We start from the raw sequence: 21,951 nt of genomic DNA, 5'->3' as shown, positions 1-21,951 counted from the left end.
AGCTTAACTCCATTTTTCCTTTTAATGCAAAAAAATAGCCAGACACATCTTCCTGCCCTTCCCCCACCCTCCCCAGGTGTGTTTCCTTTGCTTCGTATTTCCAGCCAAGCAGCTCCCACCCTCCCAGCCTCCCAAATCTCCTCCAAATCTCCCACACCTCTGAAGCCACTCGTTGCTTTCCCCCTCCATTTTCCCAGTGTGGCAAAGCCCAAATGGATCTCCAGCCACCAGAAAAAAAGAGGGAAAGTGGGAAAACAGCGGCGTGCACCGTATTTCAGCAATGTGCCAGTTCTAACCCTGCCAAGAGATTACAGGAAGAAAGAAGAAAAAGTAATACAAAAATAAAACCACCAAACAAGAAGCGACAAGCATGGAGCAGCCTCAGCACACAGTGTAAACAGAAGCTGTCCTGATCCGAAATCTGTCTCTCCCAGAAAGCAACAGCACAACATGCTTTGTACACCCTGAAAGGTCCCTGGGGTGCTGAGCGGCCAAGGGGGAGGACTGGGTTTGAGCTTGAGTTGATATTTTTTGCCTTATACAAAAGGCTGATGTGATCTCGGAATATTCAAGTGGCGTTTGCAGCACCGAGCCTTGCCAGGCAGGGAAAGGGATGGGGGAAAAGTGCCATGGGAAGAGGAGGGATTGGGATACAGGGACCCTGAGAGAAGGTCCCAGGGCTTTGCAGCTGGGAAATCTGGACAAGGGAAGGGAGAGAGCAAACAAATACAAAAAAATAGAGATTTAAAAACAATTTGTGTGGAGGAGGAGAACATGGACAGAAAATTCATTGTACTGTCAGCCTCCTCAAAGCAAGAAAAATAATAAAAAATCCCATTTAAGGTGACAGTGAAGGGTCCGACGGAATTCCCTTTTCCTGGGGAAAATAAAAATACAAATGAGGTACCTGTTCCACCCCAAATCCGTCACCCCTTCTCACAGCCACGTCCATACTCAAGTGTTATTGTCTCTCAAATAAAGTCTCCAGGCCAGGGCAGCCCTGGAGCAGAAGCACTGAGGCATGGCTAGTTCCTCCTGGTTGGGTTGTCCAGCAGAGATCCAGTCTCTCCTTGACCCTGCCATGGGTGGTATTGTTCAGTGCTCCACAGAGACGGAGCCTTATCCATGTCTCATGTGTTTCTCCAGCTTTGTTTAAAACAAAAAAACCCAAACGTTTTACATACATATACATATATATATATATATAAATATATATATATATATATATATATATATATATAGTACAATGAAAATATCCATGGTAACAACTGGGGTGGCTGGAAAAGATGCTTAACAAAAAAGCCTGAAATAAAACTAATTCCCAACTCTTCCCCTAACTGATGCTTGCCTTCCCCACTAGTCTTCCAAGACCACAATCTCCACATTATGGACCTGGTGCTGATGGTCTTCCACATCTCCCACCACTTTCTCCTCAGTCCTCAGCTCTGTCTCCAGGATCACAGCTTTGCCCTCTGATTCGTCTGTGTCCGCCTCAGGATCCGGCGCCGGGTCGATCTCTATGATGGTCTGCCCATCGTCCGAGGTGCCTTCCACAGCTTGGATGGTGGAAGTGATGCCAGACTCCATGGCCACTAGTTCCACAGGGTTGACCATGGTCGCCACGTTGGCCAGGGCCCCGGTGTCCTGCATGGCTGCTGAGCTCAGCAGTGCCAGGCTGGAGGATGGGTGCAGGGTGACGGTGTCCGAGGAGCTGGTCTTGGAGGATGAAACCACGGTGGCATATCGGAAGAGCTGGGAGCCAGACGGCAAGGTATGAACAGTCACTGGGCTGGAGCCTTGGCTGAGGGTTGCCACTGGGATGTTGCCCACAGAGAACTGTTGTCCAACGGGCGCGATGGCGATGGGGGAGATGACAGTGAACTGAGGCTGCTGGATGGGGGTGGAGGGGCTGAGAATGGTAGCGGAGGCTGGGCGCTGCAGACGGGGTCTCTTCGGAGGCTTGGGAGTGCTCATGGGCATCAGCACTACATTCTGGATGGTTTGAGACTTGGTCTTCTGGTCCCTGGCAAGTTTCTTCTGTTCTTCCAGCTGCCGCTCCAGGTCTGCATAGGGAATGGTTGAACAACATGTCACGCCAGGGTAAGTAGGAGCTCCTGGGGCTCCAGAACCAATCATCATTCCCAGGTTTGTGACAGGAGGTCACCCAACCACCCAGTGAGCCTGATCTTGGCTTCTCCCTTGAGATCAAATGGCACTGAAGGAAAAGGCTAGGTTCTCCTGCCACCTACATAGACCTGGTCAACGTTCCAGCTGCCAGCGCCTGGGTAAGACACAGGTAACATTCCATACGTGTTGGCTACTCCTACTGACAAGGAGATGGACATTTCTGCTCCCCACAAGCTAAAACCCACCTGCAAGGGAGAGTGGATAAAGCCCCCAGGCAGTTGGAATTGCTTCCTGAGCTTGGCTGGGTCACCTCCCCAGGAGCCAAGCACCTGCACTGGGGACAGCCAGCAGGATGCCGGGTCAATGAAACATCCCCCTCAACACTTATTAGTGGGAACACTGGGAGCCAGAAGTAGCACAGTGACCTCATTTATCCAGGGCAGGGGACTAGGACATCTCAGATAACAACAGATCCTACAGTACATGGTGAGGAGGGAGACACATCCAATGAGCAGCTCTGGGGATCCCAGGTGGCTTCAGCTCAGAGAAAACTGAGCAGGATACCCAATAGCACTATAAGACAAGAAGATAGCCCTGATAGCCAAGACAAGCAGAAGCTCAGCACCACATACTCAGAGAGGCTTATTAGCTTGGGTACAGCACAACACTGTCCACGGCTCAGGTGATCATGGCACAGCGCTGAGCTGGCAGGTCCTGTCCCTAATCCTGAGGGAATTGGACTGATGCCTGCAGCACCCCCACTGCAGCAAAGGGCACAGACTTTGAGTTGTCCAAAGTCCCAAGCAATTGCTCTCTGTGAGACAGGGGAGAGAGGAAATTTCATTCAAGCCCTAGGACAGAAAAGGATTGGGATGCACTTGTTTTGGGGCAGCCTGTTCTGAACACTAACCCTAATTAATTGAGGAAAAGGAAAGTCATGTCCATTCCCAAGAGTAGCAGCAGGATGTGAACTCTTGTTAGGCCCCTTTACCTGCCAGTGTGTAAAGAAACTGTTCCTCTCCTTGCTCTGTCTGGTTTTTCCTGTTGTCCAGGACCTTCTTGACTGTGTCCATTAGGCCAAATGTATGGGCGACGTTGTTCAGGACTGCAGCATCTCCAAGGAAGGGGCACAGGGATGTTAAGATTTGGGCACTCAAAAGATGCTCCTGTTACACCAAATATTTTCTACTACTTTTTAAAACTCTCTCTGTTCTTTCACAAAGGCTAGCTGAAAAAAAAGGAAACTCAACTCCCTCATCCTTCTGACATCCCAGGATTAAATCATCCTATTCACATGATAAAACAAATTTGACAGAGCTGTGTCACTCAAGCAGCTCCTAATTGCTGCAAATGAAAGTGTAATTTGCAATCACAGAGATACAAACGAGCTCTCCACCTACAAACCATCACCCCCATGCTCCTGACAGAGTCATTAACATGCCAAGCTCCACAGAAAGCTGTGCAAAATGTCTGTTATAATCCACTGACTTCAATTACTCATAGTTCCCGAAACCTGACACCTATCAGACACAAAGATGCACCAGCCCAAAGTTAAATTAGAAAATTAAAAAAAAAAAAAATATCCTGGGTAAAATGAAGTTTGTGGCTACATGTATGTTCTCCCAGGAAGAGCATCAACAAGAGGTGTTCACAGGGGCATGTGCCAAATCAGATTAGGGAGCCTGTTACAAGTTAAAAATAACCCTAAAAAGGGGAGGGGAATTTATTTTTAACCCAGATAATTTCCCTCATTTGGTTCAGCCCCCAAAACAGGTTTTCTGGCACCAGTAAAAGCAGAGAAGAAGTGAGGGGGCAGGACCTGTTTAGGCCTGCAGTGTCACAGAGAAGTGTTTGAGTAACTCCAGTCCAAGTGACTCTGGGAAAGCTTCCATCAGGGCTGGGAGCTGTGAACAGTCATCTGATGGTCCGAGCAAGCTACCAGGGTCACTTTGCTCAGGGAACAGGAGGGAATGGTGTATCCTTGTGCTTTGAAGCAAAGGCACTTCACAGCTGGGCAGGCTGAGAACACAGACTATGCTCCCACAACTCAGCTAATGAGTGGGAACTCACTCCGCATCCTGACTCACCAGCTTCACATGGTGGAATGGACCCTTAGCACCGTTTGTTTTTTTTTTTTTGCTTGCAACTGCCCTTTTGAGGCTTTTTCCTCACAACCTACCTGTCATCTGGAAGGGAGACTGACCCAACCGCTGCTGCACACCTCTTAGGACTTCTTCTATTTCCTTTTGGATGTTGCACACCACCTCTTCCATCAGCCCCACATCAGCTATTCCTTTCCAGAACATCAGTGTGTCCTCTGGCACAAAAGAGGAGGAAAAGTCAACATATACAAGCATTTGGCATTTTTCCCACAGGGTCACCTTAAACCTCTAAGGCAAATGTATCTTTTCAAGGTGACTACCTTTGCAAGGTAGCTTGGCTACTGGGGTGGACAGGACATGTGAAAAAAATAACCAACCCCAAACCAAGTAAAATAGACTCAGGCAGCAAATCAGGAATAGGTTTTTAAGCAAGTCCATGACTTCCAAGGCAACATTTCACATTTTTGCAAGATGCAAAGCTTAAAATCATCATATGAGGAAATTCTAGCTAAGCTTCCATACTGATACAAGAGGGTGGAAGGCCAGAGAGACACAGAACAGAGTTGACAGAGAACAAACATTACTCTGCTCTTTGTTGGTTCCTGCCTGGCTCCAGGCTGGCAGATGTTTCACATCCTTTGAATAAAACAGAAAAGCCCATCACTGCAACCAGTAACATCTGATCTGAGGGATTATCCATCAGCCATGAGGCCAGGGCCAAAGTCCTGCAGTGGTGAGGAGCTCCACTGGCAGAAAGCCTGAATGCCTGGGTAATCCTGAAGATCCAAGAGGCTGAGGGACAGCTTTGTCATTGCCCAAACTTTACTTATTTGCAAGATTTAGGTTTCCAAAAATGTAACAGGGGAGGAGAGGGGAAGAAAACACTGAACAAGCAGCCTAAGCTTACCTGAAATCTCATCCGTGTCCTTTTTCATGCCTTCCTCAGTGGCCATGGTGACAGCAGCTGTCAGAGCCGAGTTCCACTCTATCCCCTCCTCCATACTCTCCTCCGACAGCGCAATCTGGGTGATGCTCCCTGACAGAAAGCCCCCATCAACACCCTCTGACAGCCTGAATCCCTGCTTTGCTTCCCAACCCCCTCAGCCCTCCTCAGGCTCTCTTTCACTCTTTGGGTAAGGTTTGTGCTTGGCTTCTTTCAACCAAACCAGTTAAAAGTAAGTATTGCTGCTTCTCATTGGAACTGTGACTGTGAAAAGTTCTGGAGCTTCTGGAGGGAAAATCATGTGCCTTGCACAGTGGAGTCCTGGCTCAAGGGAGCAGAAAGAGATCAGAGTAAAGAAGGGAACAAATAAGGCTCAGCCCAGCCACCCTTCTCCCCTTGCATCATCCACAGGAAACTCTGCACCCCTAATCCCTCATGAAATGGAGCTGGCATCCCAGCTGGTTTATTAAAGGGAAATGGATCTGACCCAATTCTAAATTTCTGGATCAAATTTGGGACTTACCAATGTGCAGCCACTGTAAATTGGCTATGGTGCTTTCCAAGAGATTCTCCTTAGCCTATGGACAACTCTGCCATGTCACCCACCCAGGGGCAGAGAAATGTAACCCACCCAGCTTAACAGTGGGGTACAGTTGGGAATAGTCTTCTCCCTTAACCACAGCAAAGAGATCAATATCTGATCTGGAGCACAGGATCACTCAGAACTTACAGCTGGAATGACACTCAAATCATGTCCAACCACCACATCCTGTTCATGGATGTTCTGTAGGAGGACAGCATTTCTAAATTCACTCCTGAGACCAATTCATGCCTTTATAACAGACTCACAAATGGGAAATATATCGGAAAATGCTGTGCAAGCTCTCACAAGTGTTTGCTCCCATGATGATCCCAGAACAAAGATCCCTGCAAAGCTCTCAATCCTTCTCCTGGCTATGAAGGCTGCCTCTCTGGAAAGCAGCTTCTTGATGCCAGCTGTTTTCCAACCTTCCCCATCCCGCCGAACAGAGTCCCCTGACAGATGCTGCCAAGACTTCTCCAAACAGACACAAGAAGCATTTTCCCTTCCAGAAACCAGAGCAATCTCCTGGTGAGACTGCCCTGATGTGCTCGGGAAGAAGGTGTAAAATGCGTATAGGAGGGAGAGGAGCATCAGAGGGAAGTTCCCATGGCATTGGTAACTGGTTTCCTACCATCAGCTGAGGTTGGAGTCTGCACCACGCTCTGCTGCCCCGGTACTGGTGCTCTGGCACTGCTGATCAGGAGATCAAACTTGGTGCTTCGACAGGTGTTGGTGCAAACTTTGTCGTGTTGGTAGAAGTCAATCTGCCCTGAATCCATCATCTTCCTGTGCAGGGAGTGGGGATAGAATCAGGCTCAGTTCAAATCTCAGCCTAGAGACAAAAGGGAGTATTCCACCTGGGAATGCTATGGTCATAGGAAGGAAAGAGAAAGGGAGATCCCCAGGCCACTCTGCACCCAAAAAATCTCCTGCAAGGCTTTCAAATGGCAAACACAAGAGACTCCCAGCTTCACACACACTGTTTCAGTCCTGTTCCACCCCAGGTTCCCCAGGCAATGCCACTTCTGTCCAGGGTGAGGGATCCTGACCCTCACATCATGGAGCCAGGATCTCTGTAGGCTGCAGGTACTCTGGGCCTCCAAGAGGCCTCCTGGGGACTGCAAGGCAGACAAAATGCCTGCTGGGGGTCCTGCAGCTGCAGGGGTGGAGCTCTGAAGCTGGACAGGGGTCAAATACCTTAGCATGATTCCTCCAAGGCGAATGGCTCTCTTCCAGTCCTTCAGGGTAGACTTCCCAGCCAGGTGAACAAAGTGCTTCGGGCTAATCAGTTGGTCATTGAACTGGCAACAAGACAAGCAAAGGCTCAGCAAACAGGGAGGATTGGGACATCCAATACAACTCATCTGAGCCCCTACTTCCACCCAGAGAGAGGAGCTGCTTCTCAGATCCCTCCCAGCTTTGATCGCCTGGGCACAGCAATGCTCACAGCTCCAGGAAGCATGTCTGTAGGGATGACCTGCCAACCATAGGCATTCACAGCCCTAACCAAAAACAGCCCTGAAGGGTTTATATGAACCAAATAATCTCCTATGAACATGTAGGGTCATTTTGGAGATCATTACAGGAGGTTTCTGTTACATCCAATGGCCCAGCAGCATCCAGCTGACACAGGTCTTCCCTTGAGCATCCGTTCTGCCCTGCTCCAGTGACTTGAGTAGCTCCTGCTGAGGGGCAGGAGCACAAGGGGCTTGGCTGTCAAACTGCCATGCTCTCAAGTGGGAAAAGGTAACATCAAGATTTCCCTTCTCAATGCAACCTGCTAGCCAAGGAAGTGACAGAGGTGAAATACCAGGACACCAAGGAAAAGGGAGGAGGCAAAGCTCTGCCAGATCTCAACACATATCTCCTGCCTGCCTTCAATCCTTCCTCAAGGGCAAATGCCACTGAAATATGAAGAGGGTGATATCCTTCCCTCTTTAATCCACTCTTTCCATGCTTCTCCCCATGAAAAAACAACTTTGGCACCAACAATCCAAGGACTCAGGATGAAACACAAAAACGAAGGAATTCCTGTGGAGGCCAACCAGCACACATGAAGAGCAGAAAGGAATCCACTGTGAGTTTCTCCTTTACCTTCACACACTTGACATTGATTCCTGGGCAGACAAATTTCTTCCAAAGGAGGATGGCTTTGCTCTCCCCACAGGTGATGGGATAGGCAATCTCGATTTCCTCACTCGTTTCAAGGGTGCTGGGGTCTGAGGGAGGAATGGCTCAAAATGAAACTTTCCACCCAAGAGGCTCCAATCCCACAAGGCGGGAGCTGAAAGCTCAGAGGTTATGAGACCTGCACTTGGGAAACCAAAAAAAAAGGGCAGATCCCAGTTCAGGATCAGTCCTCTCCATCTTCTCAGAGTTAGTTCAGATTAACTCTAACAGCAACTGGCATCTGCTTTTTGGTATAATATTTGGCTCCAAATGAAGCTCATCTATAAGGAAACATGAAATCAGAAATCCAACGCATCTGTAAGGGGGGAGGTGTCAATGAGAACAATCTTAGTAGCAACAAAATGGTTTAAAATTTGAAGCACAGATATCTCTCAGATTCTTGCAGCTCTGGTATCTCTTTAGCAACGATATCAGATATTTACTGATAATATATTCTCTTCATGTGCTAATCCTGCCAAAAGACCCAAACTGACACAGAAAGCAGAACTCTAGTCAAGATCTACTGACAGCATCCGTTGACAGGAGCCTTTTTCCACACACTGCTCAGGATGGGAGAGAGCAGTTGGAGCCAACCTGCTCAGTTCTTATGAGCATCCAATCCAAACCATTGGACGGCTGGTTCAGCAAAGACCCCACAACCAGAGCCTGATGCTTCAGTCACCACATCCTCATCACTATCATTCCTGCTGCCAGTGTCTGGACACTAGGACTAGGGTGACATCCCGGCTCCCCTGGACCCCATGGGAGCCCTTACCATTCATTGAAGGAGAGCCAGGATCTCACTACCAGGACTTTGAGACCAAGCAGTAACAGCAGACTCTTATTCCAGAGTAAGGCCAGCCCCTTTACCCACATCCATGCCTGGGAAGTAGCATCTGCAGGGGCAGAGCCAGAAAGAAGCCCAGCAAAGTGGAGGAAACCAGCCCTGCACAGGAGGGGATTCATCCACACCAAGTGGGAACTCACCAATCCCTTCTTCCAGCTTGTGGATGGTGTGGGTTTCCACGGCCACCACAGCGGCACTGGCCTCGGAGCCCTCTTGGTAAATCCTGTGGTGAAAGAACCCATCCATAAACAAACTATATAAATCATGGGAAATTAGGATTCGCAGCACAGGGTTAAAAAAAATCAGTAAATTTCTTTTTGCCTGTCCTCAAGGGACATTAATTTTGTCTGATACAGTTGCAATCACCTGGAATTTTTTGGTGAACGCCAATACAACAAAACAATAATAATCCCAAGGGCTGATAGATGCAGAGGCATTCCCAGTACTGTCATCCCACCCTCCACTCTGCCAGCACCACTGAGGCAGCTCTTCAGGCTTCCCTGTGCCTTTTCCTCTGCCCTTGGTCACCCTCGACAACAGGAAGCAGAGCCCAGTGTCCTAGGATTTCTCTTCCAGCCCTATGTGACACTGCAACACAGATGACCACAAAGGGAAGCTACTGTCAGGCCCACAGCCATCCTGCCCCTGCAAATATTATCAAATTAGAGCCAGTTTTTTTTCCATCCTGATTGATCCAGGGTGAAGATGAAGCCACTCTCTGCAGCAGCTGCCAGGGAGCTACAAAATTCCCTCCACATCCCAGCCCCACTTTATTTTAGAAGAGGATTATTTTAGGAGAGAGCTGGCACAGTGGCACATGAAGGTCTGAACACACAGACCACCACATCCAGCAGCTGCAGTGTGGCAAAAACCAACCCAGGGATTGGAGAAGGAAGAGAGAGACTGGGACAGCACTGCTTCCACAATCTGGGAGCACTGCACCAACACAGCCTTGCAGGACAATTTCAGCCCTCGGAGGCCCCATGACAACCATACACACAAAAGATTTAATCTGTTGTATTTTCTCTCTCCCCTTCATGGCACAAAACTGACATGGATCTGGAAAACACAGTCACACTCTGTACCCACACCATGAAAACACACAGGGCTCCCCCCCATCCCACCTTCCAGGTAGTACCATCCTACTCACCCTTGCTGCACCGGCTGGAGCTGCAAGATCACTTGGGTTTTGGTATCCTCCGGGCTCTCCCCTTCATTCCCGTCACTTGGTACAACCACCACATCACCCACAGGGACGCTCACCTCGGCATTCGCCATCTCTCACATGAACGTGGCAAGGTTTTCTCCTCCCTGTGGATCACAAGAGTTGGGAACAGATCCCAGAGGCAGATCCCCCCAGTGTCATCCCACTCATAACTCCCAAGCCAGCAGCTCTCTCCAGCTCTGAACCCCCAACCTGGCACCAAGGAACAGACCCACATTGGTGGGTTTTGGCAAGAGTGTGTTTTCAACACAGAGCTTCTCCCACTGGCCCTGGACATCAGTGCCTCCAGCCACCCCTGGAATGCTCTGGTCCACCCTGGCATGCTCTGCTCCCTCACCAGGAACATGCCTGTGGATGATCCTTCCCAGGAGAAGCTGGTGTCAAGGTGTGGTGTTAACACAGGAGGACCTGACAGGGGGTCCCGGAGAAGCTGCATTCCCAGGGGATGTGCCTATGGTTGTGCACAAGGCACAGAGGTGGTTTGGTTACAGTGTGCGGCTGGACGTCGTCCCTGCAAGCCTGAGGTCTACAAGCTGCTGGGAAAGCCAGTCTCAGAATCGTGGAATGTTTCAGGTAAGAAGGAACTTGAAAGCTCATCTCGTCCCACCTCTGGCCACGGACAGGGACACCTTTCACTCGACCAGATTGGTCCAAGTCCCATCCAGCCTGGCCTTGGACACTTCCAGGGATCCAGGGGCAGCCAGCTTCTCTGGGCAACCTATGCCAGGGCCTCACCACTCTCATAGGGAACAATTTCTTCTCAATATCCCATGTAAATCTCAGAGATTTCAGGTCAGGATCTCCTGGCGAGTGACAGGGGTTTCGGTATCCCCTGGTTGGGATACACCAGGACAAACCTGGGGAGCCGCCGACACAGGGGCCACGCATCCACCCGGCTCCAGGCGTGGGACTCCCGCGGTTTCCCGCACCTCATCCCGCTCCGGGGGACAGACAGAGCCACCCGGGACCCCTCGAGAGACGGCAGAGCTTCGCCAGGATATCTGGCGCGGGGGGGTCAATAGGACACGGACAAATCGCGGCGGCGATCACGCCGAGGCCTTAAAGGAGAAGGGGGGGAGCTACACAAGAGAACCCCCCTGGCCCCCGCGGGGTCTCCGGGCTGCGGCTCGGAGGTCGCAGCCTCCCCCGCGCCGGGGTCGAGAGGTCACGTGACACAGGACCCACGGGACCACCCCGCGGCGCGCACGGCGGCGAAGGGGCGTGGCCAGCCCGGGGGAGGGGGCGTGGCCTCGGCCCCCCTCCCCACGGCGCTGGCTAGCCCCCGCTGCCCTCCCCCCCCCCCACCCCCCCCCACCCCGAGCGGCGCGCGCGCGACGCCCGCCCTCGCGGCAGCGGCGGCGGCACGTACGGCGGCGACCCCTCCCTCCCTTCTCGGCGGGGCCAGGCCCCCTCCCGCCCCGCCCCTTCGCGCCGCATGGCCCCTCCCGGCCCCCGTAGCGCGGCGCCAGCTGGGCCTTACCGTCGGCGAGCGGCCGAAACCGGGGGCTGTGGGACGGGGGAACGGGGGGATGGGGAGGGGGGAGGCGGGACGGGCAGCAGCAACGCATGCGCAGTGCCCGCCGCGGCCTCGGCCGCCAGCACTTCCGGCCGCCGCCTGCCTTAAAGGGGCCGACCGGTGAAGCACGCGGCGTTTTGCTGCTCCCTGGTGGCCGCCGGCAGTATCGCCTTCGCGGCTTCACCCGCCAGCCCAAGCCAGGAGTTGCCGGTGGGGCTGTCACGGCGAAGTTCGCTCCCCCCTGGGGTCACAGCAACGAGTCGTGGAACGCACTACCGGGCATCTCCCGCCCCGCCCCAAGCCAGCCCCGGCGGGACCACCGGGACCTCCCACGGCCGGCCTGCCGAATCTCCCACTGCCCCTGCCGTGCGTGCCCGTCGACTGACAACGAGTCCGACCAATGGTGACGCGGGGTCGGGCGGCGACAGCCAATGGGCGTGGCAGGGCGGAGAAGGGCGTGGCCGGGGCGACGGCGCTGCGGAGCCCTGGCGGGGCCAGGGTGGCGGCGGACGGACGAGGATGCGGGCGGGCGGCGGGGCGGCCTCGGGGGCGCTGGTGCTGGTCCGCCACTGCCTCCTGCTCGGCTCTCTGGGGCTGCGCTCGGCCGGCGCACAGGATGGTGAGTGCTGATTGCGGAGCACCGGCAGCGGGACATCCCACACCGGGACGCGGCACCGGGAGCCCCACTCCCACCGGTACCGTCGGAGTTTCTGCTTCGCTCGCCGGGATGGGACCGGAACTTGGTGCGGTATGGGGACTGGGAAAGGGGACCGGACGGGCTCGCCTCTGCCCCGGGACGGGCTCTTCGCTGTGTCTGGACCGGGATCGAATCAGGATGGGCTCACGGGAACAGTTCCCCGCTGTGACCAGAGCAGACCACACCGGCACAGGGTCGTCGTGGTGCGCCTGCCCCCGGTTCTTTTCCTGAACGGGTTCTCTGCCATCCCTCTGTCCCGGTACCGACCCGGGGACAGGGTCCCTGCCATCCCTTTGCTCCGGTACCGAACCCAAACGGGATCCTCGCCATCCCTCTGTCCCGGTACCGGACTGGACGGGGTCCCCGCCCTCCGTCTGTCCTGGTACTGGTCCGGGACGGGGTCCCCAGTATCCCTCTGCTCCGGTACCGGACGGGACGAGCTCTGTCCCTGCTCCCACCACCCCCGCATCACGCCGGTCCTGCACCAGCCCATTTTCTCCGCAGCCCCCCCCAGCTCTCTCTGTCCCTGTCCCCGGTCCCGAGAGTCCCGCGTTCGGCTCCATCCCGCCTGCAGGGCTTTCCCGAGGAACCCCTAATCCACGGGTTAAGAGGATCGCTGGGGTTTACGTGCAGAGCCGGGCAGTGGCCTCCATCCCGGGAATGCCGCTCCCGGGAGAATTTGTAGCCGCGGGGTCCAGGACGACCCCGAAGAAATGTTCACCCAAACGTGATCCCAAAGTTCATGTTTCCCGGTGTCACTCGTCCCCAACTCATCCAAGAGCGAGGAAACAACAATGGGTCATCCAAAGCATTATCCCCGAGGGGAAACTGAGGCACGGGAACAGGCTGGGATCACTGGAGGCAGAATCCCAGTACGTTCCCACTCAGAAAGTGTGGTTTGGGGCACATCATGCAACGGGTTTCCACCGGATCCCCAACCCACTGGTGGACACGGGGGAGCTTTCCCGGGGCCAGCAGCATGACCTCAGAGGCAGGAATGTGCCGGGCTTTTGTCGGAGCATCGCCCTGTTGTGTCTTTCTTGCATCCTGTGAGAAAACAAACAAATCCCTGGCAGGAATGATCCCAGCGGGGCCCCGCTGAGTTCACCCTCGCCCACCGGAAATCCAGTTTTCACATTTTTTGGGAGGGGAGTAAAGTTTCTCTGGCTGGGGGCAAGTCCCCTGTGGCTCTGTCTTGGCTATTCCTGGCCCCTCGGTATCATCTTTGGAGCCAAATTCCCAGGAGTGCTGCATCTCTCAGTTTATCTCTGGCATTCCCTCTCGACACGCGCTGGTCACACTCAGGATGTTTTCAACAAAGATTTCCTTTCCTTGGATGGGTTTTTTTCCGGAATGGGTCCCCACAGCTCCTCTGCACTACCAGTATGGATATAGAGCTGGGGGGATCCATCCAAGACCCCCCAGTTGGGCTCACATGTCCAGCTGTCCTGGCCATAGAGGGTTTTCCATGCAGATCCCAGTGGCTTCAACTTTCTGTGCTAGAAACTCCCCCCAAATACCCCAAATTTGTCTCCCCCAGCAGAGCATCCCTTCTGGGAGCTATTGTACTGGCAGCCCTGGGGTCCCCACGGTCCCCCCAGCCCCCACTCTTGGAGGGCCTGATCCTTCCCAGCTCTGTTCTGTCAGTGGACAGTGCCCAGAAAGGCGAAAAATTGGTGATTTCTCCCAGTCCCACAGAATAAACCTCCCCCAGTTTAGATGCAAGCCCTTCCCAAAGGCTGGGGAGGAGGGCACTCTGTGCTGGGGCTGGCATCTTTCACTGCCAGCCCCCTGGTTTTTATTCCTGTAGGATTTTCCCTTGCTGGCGCTTTGTGTTGTCTCCCAGCAACAGCAAGGGGAGCCGAGGCTGGGCAATTCTATGCCCACCATCCCTTTTCTTTCTGGCTGTGCCAGGATTATGCTTGGCAGGAGCAACAGCTTTTGGGGGATGTGAGGAGGAGGTGTTGAGCACTGGACCCCTACAAACGCCTGGCCCACACAGTGGGGCTAAGTGGTGCTTTCCCCCTTTCCCTGCACCCCAATTCTGCCCAGAAATTATGGCCAGGTCTCAATGCCTGATGCTTTCAGCTTATTTCAAGGATATTCCCTCATGCCCAGAGGCAGTGAGCCCAGAGGAAAGCCCCTTTCGTGGTGGGTCTGGCATCACCCTGAGAAGGATGCAATGGGGATGCAGCTGCCCAAGGTTATCCTCGAGGTCAAGGCTGCAGCCAGGGGTTCCTGGGGCTGCTCAGTGCTGTACAGCCCCATGAAGTGGGGATATTCTCTCCTTGAATCCTTTTATATCCCCCCAAATTGGGGTTGTCCTGGGCTGGAGGACGTAGAGGAGCTGGAGGTAGAGGGTCATGTTTGGTGGCTGAGGGGGAAGCTATGGCAGCTTCATCCTTGGATGCCCCTGTGGACAGTTCCCAGTGCCAAGAGCATCCAGAAAAGCCACCAGAAAATAATGCTTTGGATGAGGAAAACATCTGAAGAGGCTGCAGGTGCCCAGGGGTTGTTCTGGGGGCCTCACCAAGGGGGGAAACTGAGGCAGGGAACAGCCTGTCTGAGCACTATCCCTGGTGCGTCTGCAGGAAACGGCTGTGGCCACACGCTGCTGACACCCCACAGTGGCACCCTGAGCTCCAAGAACTACCCGGGCACGTATCCCAACCACACCATGTGTTGCTGGCGGCTCCAAGCCCCCCCGGGCTCCTCCCTACTCCTGGCATTTGGGGATGTGGATCTGGAGCCCTCAGAGCACTGTGCCCACAGCTCCTTGCTGCTCGCTGACCCCCAGACCGGCACTGCCTACGGTAAGGGGGTCCTGGGGGAATGGAGACAAGGGTGATACAATGTTGTGGATAGGGAGAATATCAGGAAAATCTGGGGTTTTAGCTGATTTCATCATGAGGAGGGAGAATATCTAAGGAGGGGGGCAAACAAGTGGGGCAGTATCCAAGGAGGGGAATATCAGAGGACAAGGGGTATCTGGTATGTGACAAGTGGGTTATCCAAAGAAGAGAAATATCCAAGGAAGGGGATACCCAAATAGTGGGGGTGGGGATATCCAAAGATAAGGGTCAATATCCAAGGAGGAGGATATAGAAGGAGAGTAATATTTGCAAATGGGGACATCTGAGGAGGTGGGTACCCAAGGAGATGACTATTGCAAAGCTTGGGGGGAAACTGCCCAGCTGGGACCAGATGCAGCCACTGAATAATTAATTTGTCAGCCCAGCCACTGCCCAAACACTTCCAGGATTTTCCCAGACAGATTTAATGGTCTTGGAGGGATTTGGCAGCACTGGGAACATGACGAATGCTGAGGAAAACATCTTGGGCGTGGGGGGAAGCATCGAGTAGTGGGGTGGGATAGAGAAGCAGCGCTGGTGAGGGGCAGGGGCTGGACAGGAGATGCAATGGGAAATACAGGATCGAAAGGAGCTGGCTTGGATCCATGGGATGGGGAGTTTTCCCTGTTCTTCAGGGCTTTCACCCTTTCTGGGCTGGTCCCCAAAGGGGTTACAGCACGCAAGGTCCCTGGTCCCCATCCCCTCTGCTGTGGCCTCAGGGACATAATTGTCCCCAAAGCTAAGAGACATCCTGGCCCCATGCTGAGATACAGCAATGTGGGAAAGGTGGGGGGAACTCCCAGATGATGTTCCTGGGGGGCTGGGGGAGGTGGCCGGGCACCCACAGACCCTTTGGGTGCCACCAGAGCCATGCCAGCATGACACAGAGCTTGGGTTCCCCTCCCTCTCCCGTGGCTGACACTGGTCCTTGAGAAGTTCCAGATGTTTTCTGGGAAGCAGCTGGAGCAGGCAGAGGCTGTGGGCTCCTTCCCTGACTCAGAGCTGGTGTCTGGCCCCTGGCCTGATTCTGCTGGGATGTGGCAGGGTCTCCATGGGGGTGGCAGCCTCTGGGGCTCAGCTGAGGGGTCCCCAGCTCCCAGGGTATCACCGAGATCCTTACAGAGGTGGCACCAGTGACCCAGGGCAGCGCTGCCATCTGGCAACCAGTGGAAGGGAAATCTGCATGGGGCTCATCTGCATCTCATCTGCATATTGTGCAGACCTCAGTTGTATCACATATGTGAGATCTCTGCGCGCACATGCGTTCCACGTCCCCTGGGATTGACCTCCTGGTTCAATATGACCCAGGCAGGATGAGGGTGTGGGTCAGGGTGGAGAAACTGAGGCACAGGAGGAGGTGTCACCAGCAGCCCCAGGGGAACACAGGCACACAGTTCCCTGTCCCCAGGACAACGATGGCATTTGCTCAAAACACCTCTGTGTGTCCAGAGGCCCAAGTGATAGGCATGATACAGAGCAGAGCGATGTGAGGGACAGGGGGTGGTGGCAGTCCAGGGATTGGGGCCACATTCTGTCCCCAGCTGGAACCAGAGATGTCCCTAAGGAATCCGCCTGCCTGCTAAGCCAAAGTTTTAGTCAGGGAGATAGAATTGCAAATTAATGTGGATTAAATGGGGGGAGGGGGCAGTTTAGGAGGCAGCTTCAGCAGCACCTATGAAAGGGGGCATGTGGAGGAGACAAGGACACAGCTCCCATTTTGGGGTCCTGAGGGGTGATGCCATGTGTACCAGTCCCTGCAGTGAGGGATGTGGTGGCAGGTGCCCAATGAGGGCAATGGAGCCACCCTGGGGCTGGGACCAGCCTGGGCATGGGACCATCCTGTCATGATGTTGCCCTGGCCTGGGACCACCCTGGGTGTGGGACTATCCCAAAACATGAAACCATCTTCAAGATGGGACCAGCCTGGCATGAGTCCATGCTTCATGGGACCACCCTTCAGCACTCTGGTGGGGATAGGCCACTCTGGACGTGGAACAACTCTGGGACCACCCTGAGCACAGCCCAAATGCCTGAGACCCCCTGGCCCTGGCGAGGGCCAGGCCAGAGGAGATGAAGTCCTTGGGTCCAAGTGTTGAAGTGTGTCTCCAGGGACACCAAATCCTCTCCTTGGTGCCATCCCTGCTGGCAGGGCCCTACTGCAGGAACTCCGTCCCTTCTGCCCCACTCCTGGTGACAAACTCCAGCACTGTGACCGTCCTGTTCAACAGCACCAGCCACCGCTCGGGACGAGGCCTCCTTGTGTCCTATGCCACCTCACAGCACCCAGGTATGGGGGCAGCAACCCCTGGGATGCAGAGACACCCCTGGGATGTGTCCTGGCCCATGCAGGGACGTGAAGGATGCTCCTTGCTGACCCCAGGATGAGCTTCCGTTGCCCTGAGCTCCCGAACTTCCGTGTTCTCCCTGGCTGGGGGCAAATGTGGGAGACCCGCAGGCCATATAGCCAGCTGGGACCCCTTTGAGAACCCTGAACCCCCAAGTCAGGTGGCACCCCAATGTCAGACAGAGCCACAGGCAGTATAGATTGTGCCATGGGGCCAATGGCTGCAGGGACCAAGGGGCCATCCCTCCCTGCCCCTCCAGACATGGGGGCATGAAGGGCAGAACCCAAATGTGGAGCAGGATTCAGTTGGGAAGGGGAATGGAGTGCCCTGAGGCAGAAGAGGGTGTGTGCTGTGGGGCAGGTGGGGGTCCCTTACCCTGGGGTGTTCCTGCCTTGCAGACCTGATCTCCTGCCTAGTTCGAGGCACTCACTACACCCAGGAGTACATCAGGTGAGTGGTCAGGGTGGGGAATGGTCCCATTTTGGTGTCCCCTGCTGCAGGGCTCCCTATCAGTCCTGGTTTCATCCCCATCCCTCTCCTGATGTACAGCTCCGGTGGGATGGGGAGCAGAGTGGGTATGAAGAGGGGGTTTGGATGGGAGGGAGCCCTGACCCACTGCCTACCATGTGTTTCAGTGTGTACTGTCCTGCGGGCTGCAAGGACATCCATGGGGACATCTGGGGCAACCCCAGCCAGGGCTACCGGGACGTAAGTGTGGGCACCATAGTGCACCTGCTGGGGATGGTCCCCACAGCACGTGTGGCCACTGCTTGTCACCCTCAGCAACCCAGAGGTGATGAGTGTGGCCTTGGGGTGCCCCACGGGGTGCTCAGGCCTGCTGTGGGGGGCTGCCCTTACTCCCCACTCCTTGCAGACATCGGTGCTGTGCAAGGCAGCTGTGCATGCTGGGGTGATTGCGGATGAGCTGGGAGGGCAGGTCACCCTGTCCCGAGAGAAGGGGATCACGCTCTATGAGTCGGCCTTTGCCAATGGGCTCCGCTCCAAAAGGTGGGTGAGGAGTGGCTGGGGCTGCACCCCCCGTGGAGCTGCAGGACCCACCCACATTGACACTGGGAAATTGCCACCCCTCAGAGACCCTAGGGTTTGTTCACCCTGTTTGATGCTCCCCCTGCTTTCTTCCACACAGGGGATCTCTCTCTGAGAAGCGACTTGTATTCCACAAAGGTATTTTTTTTTCCCATTACCCTTGAAATTAAGGCAGGATTTTAGCTGTCAGACCTGCTGCCACTCCCCTGTGCCTAGCTGGGGTTTCCAGGTTCCCAGTGTGCTGTCTCCTGTCCCCAGCCTGTGATGATGTGCTGGAGGTGGTCACCTTCAATGCCTCGTCCTGGTGGCATGAGGTGGACGTGCTGGGCCAGGACCGAGCCTGGGTGGCCGAACGGGCAGCACTTAGCACCACTGGCCACTCCTGGGCAGCCGAACCCGGTGCCAAGGCTGCCTGGCTGGAGCTGGACCTGGGCACCCGAAGGAATGTCACAGGTGAGAGTTGGCCATCAAAGGGGGACAACAGCTGCCAGTGTCCCCATGCTACCCTGATGACTGTCCTCCCGCTGTGCCAGCTTGACTGATCCCCACAAAAATGCCCAGGGCAGTTGCACCTCCATAACTCCCAGGATACACTGGAGTTCATTGTGCCATGGTTTTACTGGTGCAAACAGGGATGCAGAGCACACCAGCCCCTCCGGCTGCTCCTGTCCTCCTTTTGTTCCTTTGCCCCCTCATCTGCAGCCATTTCTGGGATGAACAAGTTAATATTATGCTCTTGCATCTGGTGCCAGTGAGCATCTTTTGTGCGGCTCGAGCCTGCCAAAAGCAGGGGCTTTGTGTGCCAGCGACTGGCCACCGCAGCGAGGAAAATGGGAACATTGTCCAGACAGAGGCTGGAGGAGGGAGGAATGCAGGGCTAGCAGCTGGGGCTGGAGGTTATCAGTTCGTGGGGGCAGACCAGAGTATCCCACACTGAAATCTGCCACCCAAATCCCCTCCCAGGGTCAGAAGGATCCCCCTCTGCCAGGTGACGTGTCCTGCCCTACTAGTCCTTTCCCAGCTGGGTCTTGAGTATATCAGAGATAAAGGGCTATTCCAGCTGGGAGAAGAGGGCAGCAGGGCAGAGGGCAGCCTTTCCCCAGCCCCGCAACCCCTAACTGACAGCAGGGAACTCCCTCCTGCATTCACAGGCATCATCACAAAGGGCTCCTCGGAGCAGCATGACTACTACGTGACGTCCTACCATGTCTCCTCTAGCCGCGACGGGAAGAATTGGAGACCCTACAGAGGCAGCAGTGGTCAGGAGGACAAGGTGGGCATGTGGAGAATATCCCTGAGCAGGCTGAGACCCCCTGCCAGTGGATATTTAGCCACTGGTGCCTCTTCACCCTCTCCGGTAGGTGTTTGAAGGAAATGCTGACAGCCAAGGGGAGGTCTCTAACGCCTTTATCCCCCCCATCGTCGCCCGCTACATCCGTGTCACACCGCAGAGCTGGCACCAGCACGTTGCCCTGAAGGTGGCCCTGATGGGCTGCCAGCTGGCACGGGTCCGCATACCCCGTCCCTATGGTGAGACCCTCCACAGGAGCTCACACCCCCATATCTGAAACATCCTCCTGGGACCTTCACCTTCCTGTGCACCCTGTGGTGGTTCCACAGTCACGGTCCCTGCTCTGTCCTGTAGTGCCCAGTATCCCCAAGGAGGTGCTTGAGGCCACCAGCCACCCAGCCAGCCGCACCCCCATCCCTGGCATTGCCCTGGACCCGGAGAAGGCAGGTGGGTGCCATGGAGGGGCTGTCCTTGGGGTGCAGCATTGTCTTTTGGTGTTCAAGGTGCCATTGGGGCTTCATCCCACCGTGGGTACACATTTTCCTCCTCTAGTGGCCCCAGGTGGGCTTCTGGCACTCATGGGTGCAAAGGGGTGGGATGGGGGCCCAGGGCACTGACACTGCCCTCCCTCCCTAGGCTCCACACTGCTGGTGATGCTGCTTATTGGAGGCTTTGTGCTCTTCTGCTCCTGCCTCCTGCTTCTGGCTTTCCTCTGCCACAGGAAGAGGTTGGTCCTGCCTTGTCCCCTGCTTTGCCCTGGGGGACTCAGCATCACCTCCCCAAATTCAGCCCCTAAGGCAATGGGTGTGAGGAGATAGGTGGTGGTGGGTGCAGGGTAGCTGGGACCTCTTGTCTCATCTTGCATCTCCCCTTGGCAGGAAGTCAGCAGTGGAGCTGAACTGCGGGATCACAAAAGGTAAAAGGGTTCACAACTCCTCCCCAGAATCAGGGGTCTGTGTGCCGTGGGGTGCAGCTGGTTTAACTGATGCTGCTGCCAAGCTTGGATTTGTTCCACGTCCCAGGGGCACCTGCACGTCCAGGTGACAGTCTGTGACAACCGAGGGTTTCCTCTCCCTGTCCAGGGTACCCCAAGCTGGAGTTGAGCCAGGTCTGCTCCCTGCAGAGCCTGCCAGCCCCTAGCCTGGCCTCCTTCCCCATGGCCCCCACACCAGGGGACCTCAGCTGGACCCATTCGCCAGGTAACAGGGACATCAGGGCAGGAACTGGTCCCTCAGCCCAGAGCTGGAGCCGAATCTTCCCAATTGTACCTCTTTCCCCATTCTGGTCTGACCCCTCCTGCATCATGGACCTGTGCAACAAGAAGGCCCTGATAAATTAGACATGCCCATTTAATTATTATAATTAATTATTATCATTTATTGTAATAGCACCACACATTATTTAGTAGTAGTAGTAGTCCACCTCAATTACAGCTGTTGGCACTGGAGGGTGGCTGGGGATAGCAGGAGCCCCTCTCTGTGGTGTGGCAAGGGAATGTGGGGTCTCCATGGGTGGGTACCCTGTGTTGGGTGGGTTTTAGCAGTTTTTCTATCCCTGAAAGTCCAAACATGCTCAGTTTTTCAACCCACCTCACCCACCTCTGCTGCAGCACCACCACCCACCCTCCTGACATGGCAGCCTCCCTGTTTCAGAGTACACTGAGCCAGACCTGGTGCAGGTGAACCCCAGCAGCCAGACAGGTCCCTCCACCTTCAAGCCACTCTTAGAAGAGGGCTACACTCTACCACTGGTCCTGAACCACTACGACGTCCCAGGGAAGCACAATGAGTATGCGGAGCCACTGCCACCAGAGCCTGAGTACGCCATGCCATTCAGTGAGCCGGAGCCTGCCAGGATGCACCGCAACACTTGCATCATCACAGGACCTGCCGGGTGCTCCCCGGTGCAGTACCAGACCCCTGCCCTGCGGCCCGGGGAGCTGCCAGCTGCGGTGGAGGGGACTGGCACCCCCTGTTCTGAGGGGTCCCGTGGGTGGCCTAGGCACTGTCCCCTCGCACACGTGTACCACGAAGCTTTGTGAGGAGGGGAGTACAGCAGCACGGTATTGGGCAGGGGGGAAAGCGTGTAAAGGAGGACCTTACCCGCGCTAGCAGTGGGCTTTTTAAAAGTAATCGTATGTAAATATATGCTTTATATACAGAAAGACAGATATGGAGTGGAGTGACTTGCACCGCCTGCTGGCCGGG

General features: G+C 54.9%; 2 protein-coding genes across 7 annotated transcripts; one reads left to right on the top strand and one right to left on the bottom strand.

The window, feature by feature from the left end:
• Positions 1–737: 737 nt before the first annotated feature.
• GMEB1 (glucocorticoid modulatory element binding protein 1) lies at positions 738–11,530 on the bottom strand. Of its 3 annotated transcripts, none has more exons than XM_066564788.1 (10): positions 11,477–11,530; positions 9,922–10,082; positions 8,912–8,994; positions 7,850–7,974; positions 6,953–7,056; positions 6,387–6,541; positions 5,137–5,265; positions 4,307–4,444; positions 3,119–3,241; positions 738–2,063 (listed from the first exon to the last, which is right to left on the bottom strand). In XM_066564788.1, the coding sequence occupies exons 2-10, from the start codon at positions 10,047–10,049 to the stop codon at positions 1,357–1,359; spliced, it is 1,692 nt and encodes a 563-aa protein (XP_066420885.1). In that variant the 5' UTR covers positions 10,050–10,082; positions 11,477–11,530; the 3' UTR covers positions 738–1,356. The 3 variants fall into 3 exon arrangements, with proteins under 3 accessions (XP_066420885.1, XP_066420888.1, XP_066420886.1); XM_066564791.1 differs by lacking the exon at positions 11,477–11,530 and adding an exon at positions 10,854–10,909; XM_066564789.1 differs by lacking the exon at positions 11,477–11,530 and having other exon boundaries at positions 9,922–10,102.
• On the top strand, positions 10,302–21,912 carry LOC136565901 (discoidin, CUB and LCCL domain-containing protein 1-like). Of its 4 annotated transcripts, none has more exons than XM_066564783.1 (15): positions 10,302–10,569; positions 14,801–15,022; positions 17,211–17,348; positions 17,805–17,856; positions 18,042–18,114; positions 18,281–18,414; positions 18,554–18,591; positions 18,712–18,906; positions 19,605–19,726; positions 19,815–19,983; positions 20,099–20,191; positions 20,381–20,471; positions 20,623–20,660; positions 20,827–20,943; positions 21,397–21,912. In XM_066564783.1, the coding sequence occupies exons 1-15, from the start codon at positions 10,317–10,319 to the stop codon at positions 21,783–21,785; spliced, it is 2,124 nt and encodes a 707-aa protein (XP_066420880.1). In that variant the 5' UTR covers positions 10,302–10,316; the 3' UTR covers positions 21,786–21,912. The 4 variants fall into 4 exon arrangements, with proteins under 4 accessions (XP_066420880.1, XP_066420881.1, XP_066420882.1 ...); XM_066564784.1 differs by lacking the exon at positions 10,302–10,569 and adding an exon at positions 12,006–12,131; XM_066564785.1 differs by lacking the exon at positions 10,302–10,569 and adding an exon at positions 12,127–12,207.
• The last annotated feature ends 39 nt before the right edge of the window (positions 21,913–21,951 follow it).

The sequence above is a fragment of the Molothrus aeneus genome, chromosome 23 (assembly GCF_037042795.1).
Source record: "Molothrus aeneus isolate 106 chromosome 23, BPBGC_Maene_1.0, whole genome shotgun sequence".
In the NCBI taxonomy this organism is placed as follows: Eukaryota; Metazoa; Chordata; class Aves; order Passeriformes; family Icteridae; genus Molothrus; species Molothrus aeneus.
Note: the sequence above shows the minus strand (reverse complement) of the source record. Positions and strands in the feature narration are given on the sequence as shown.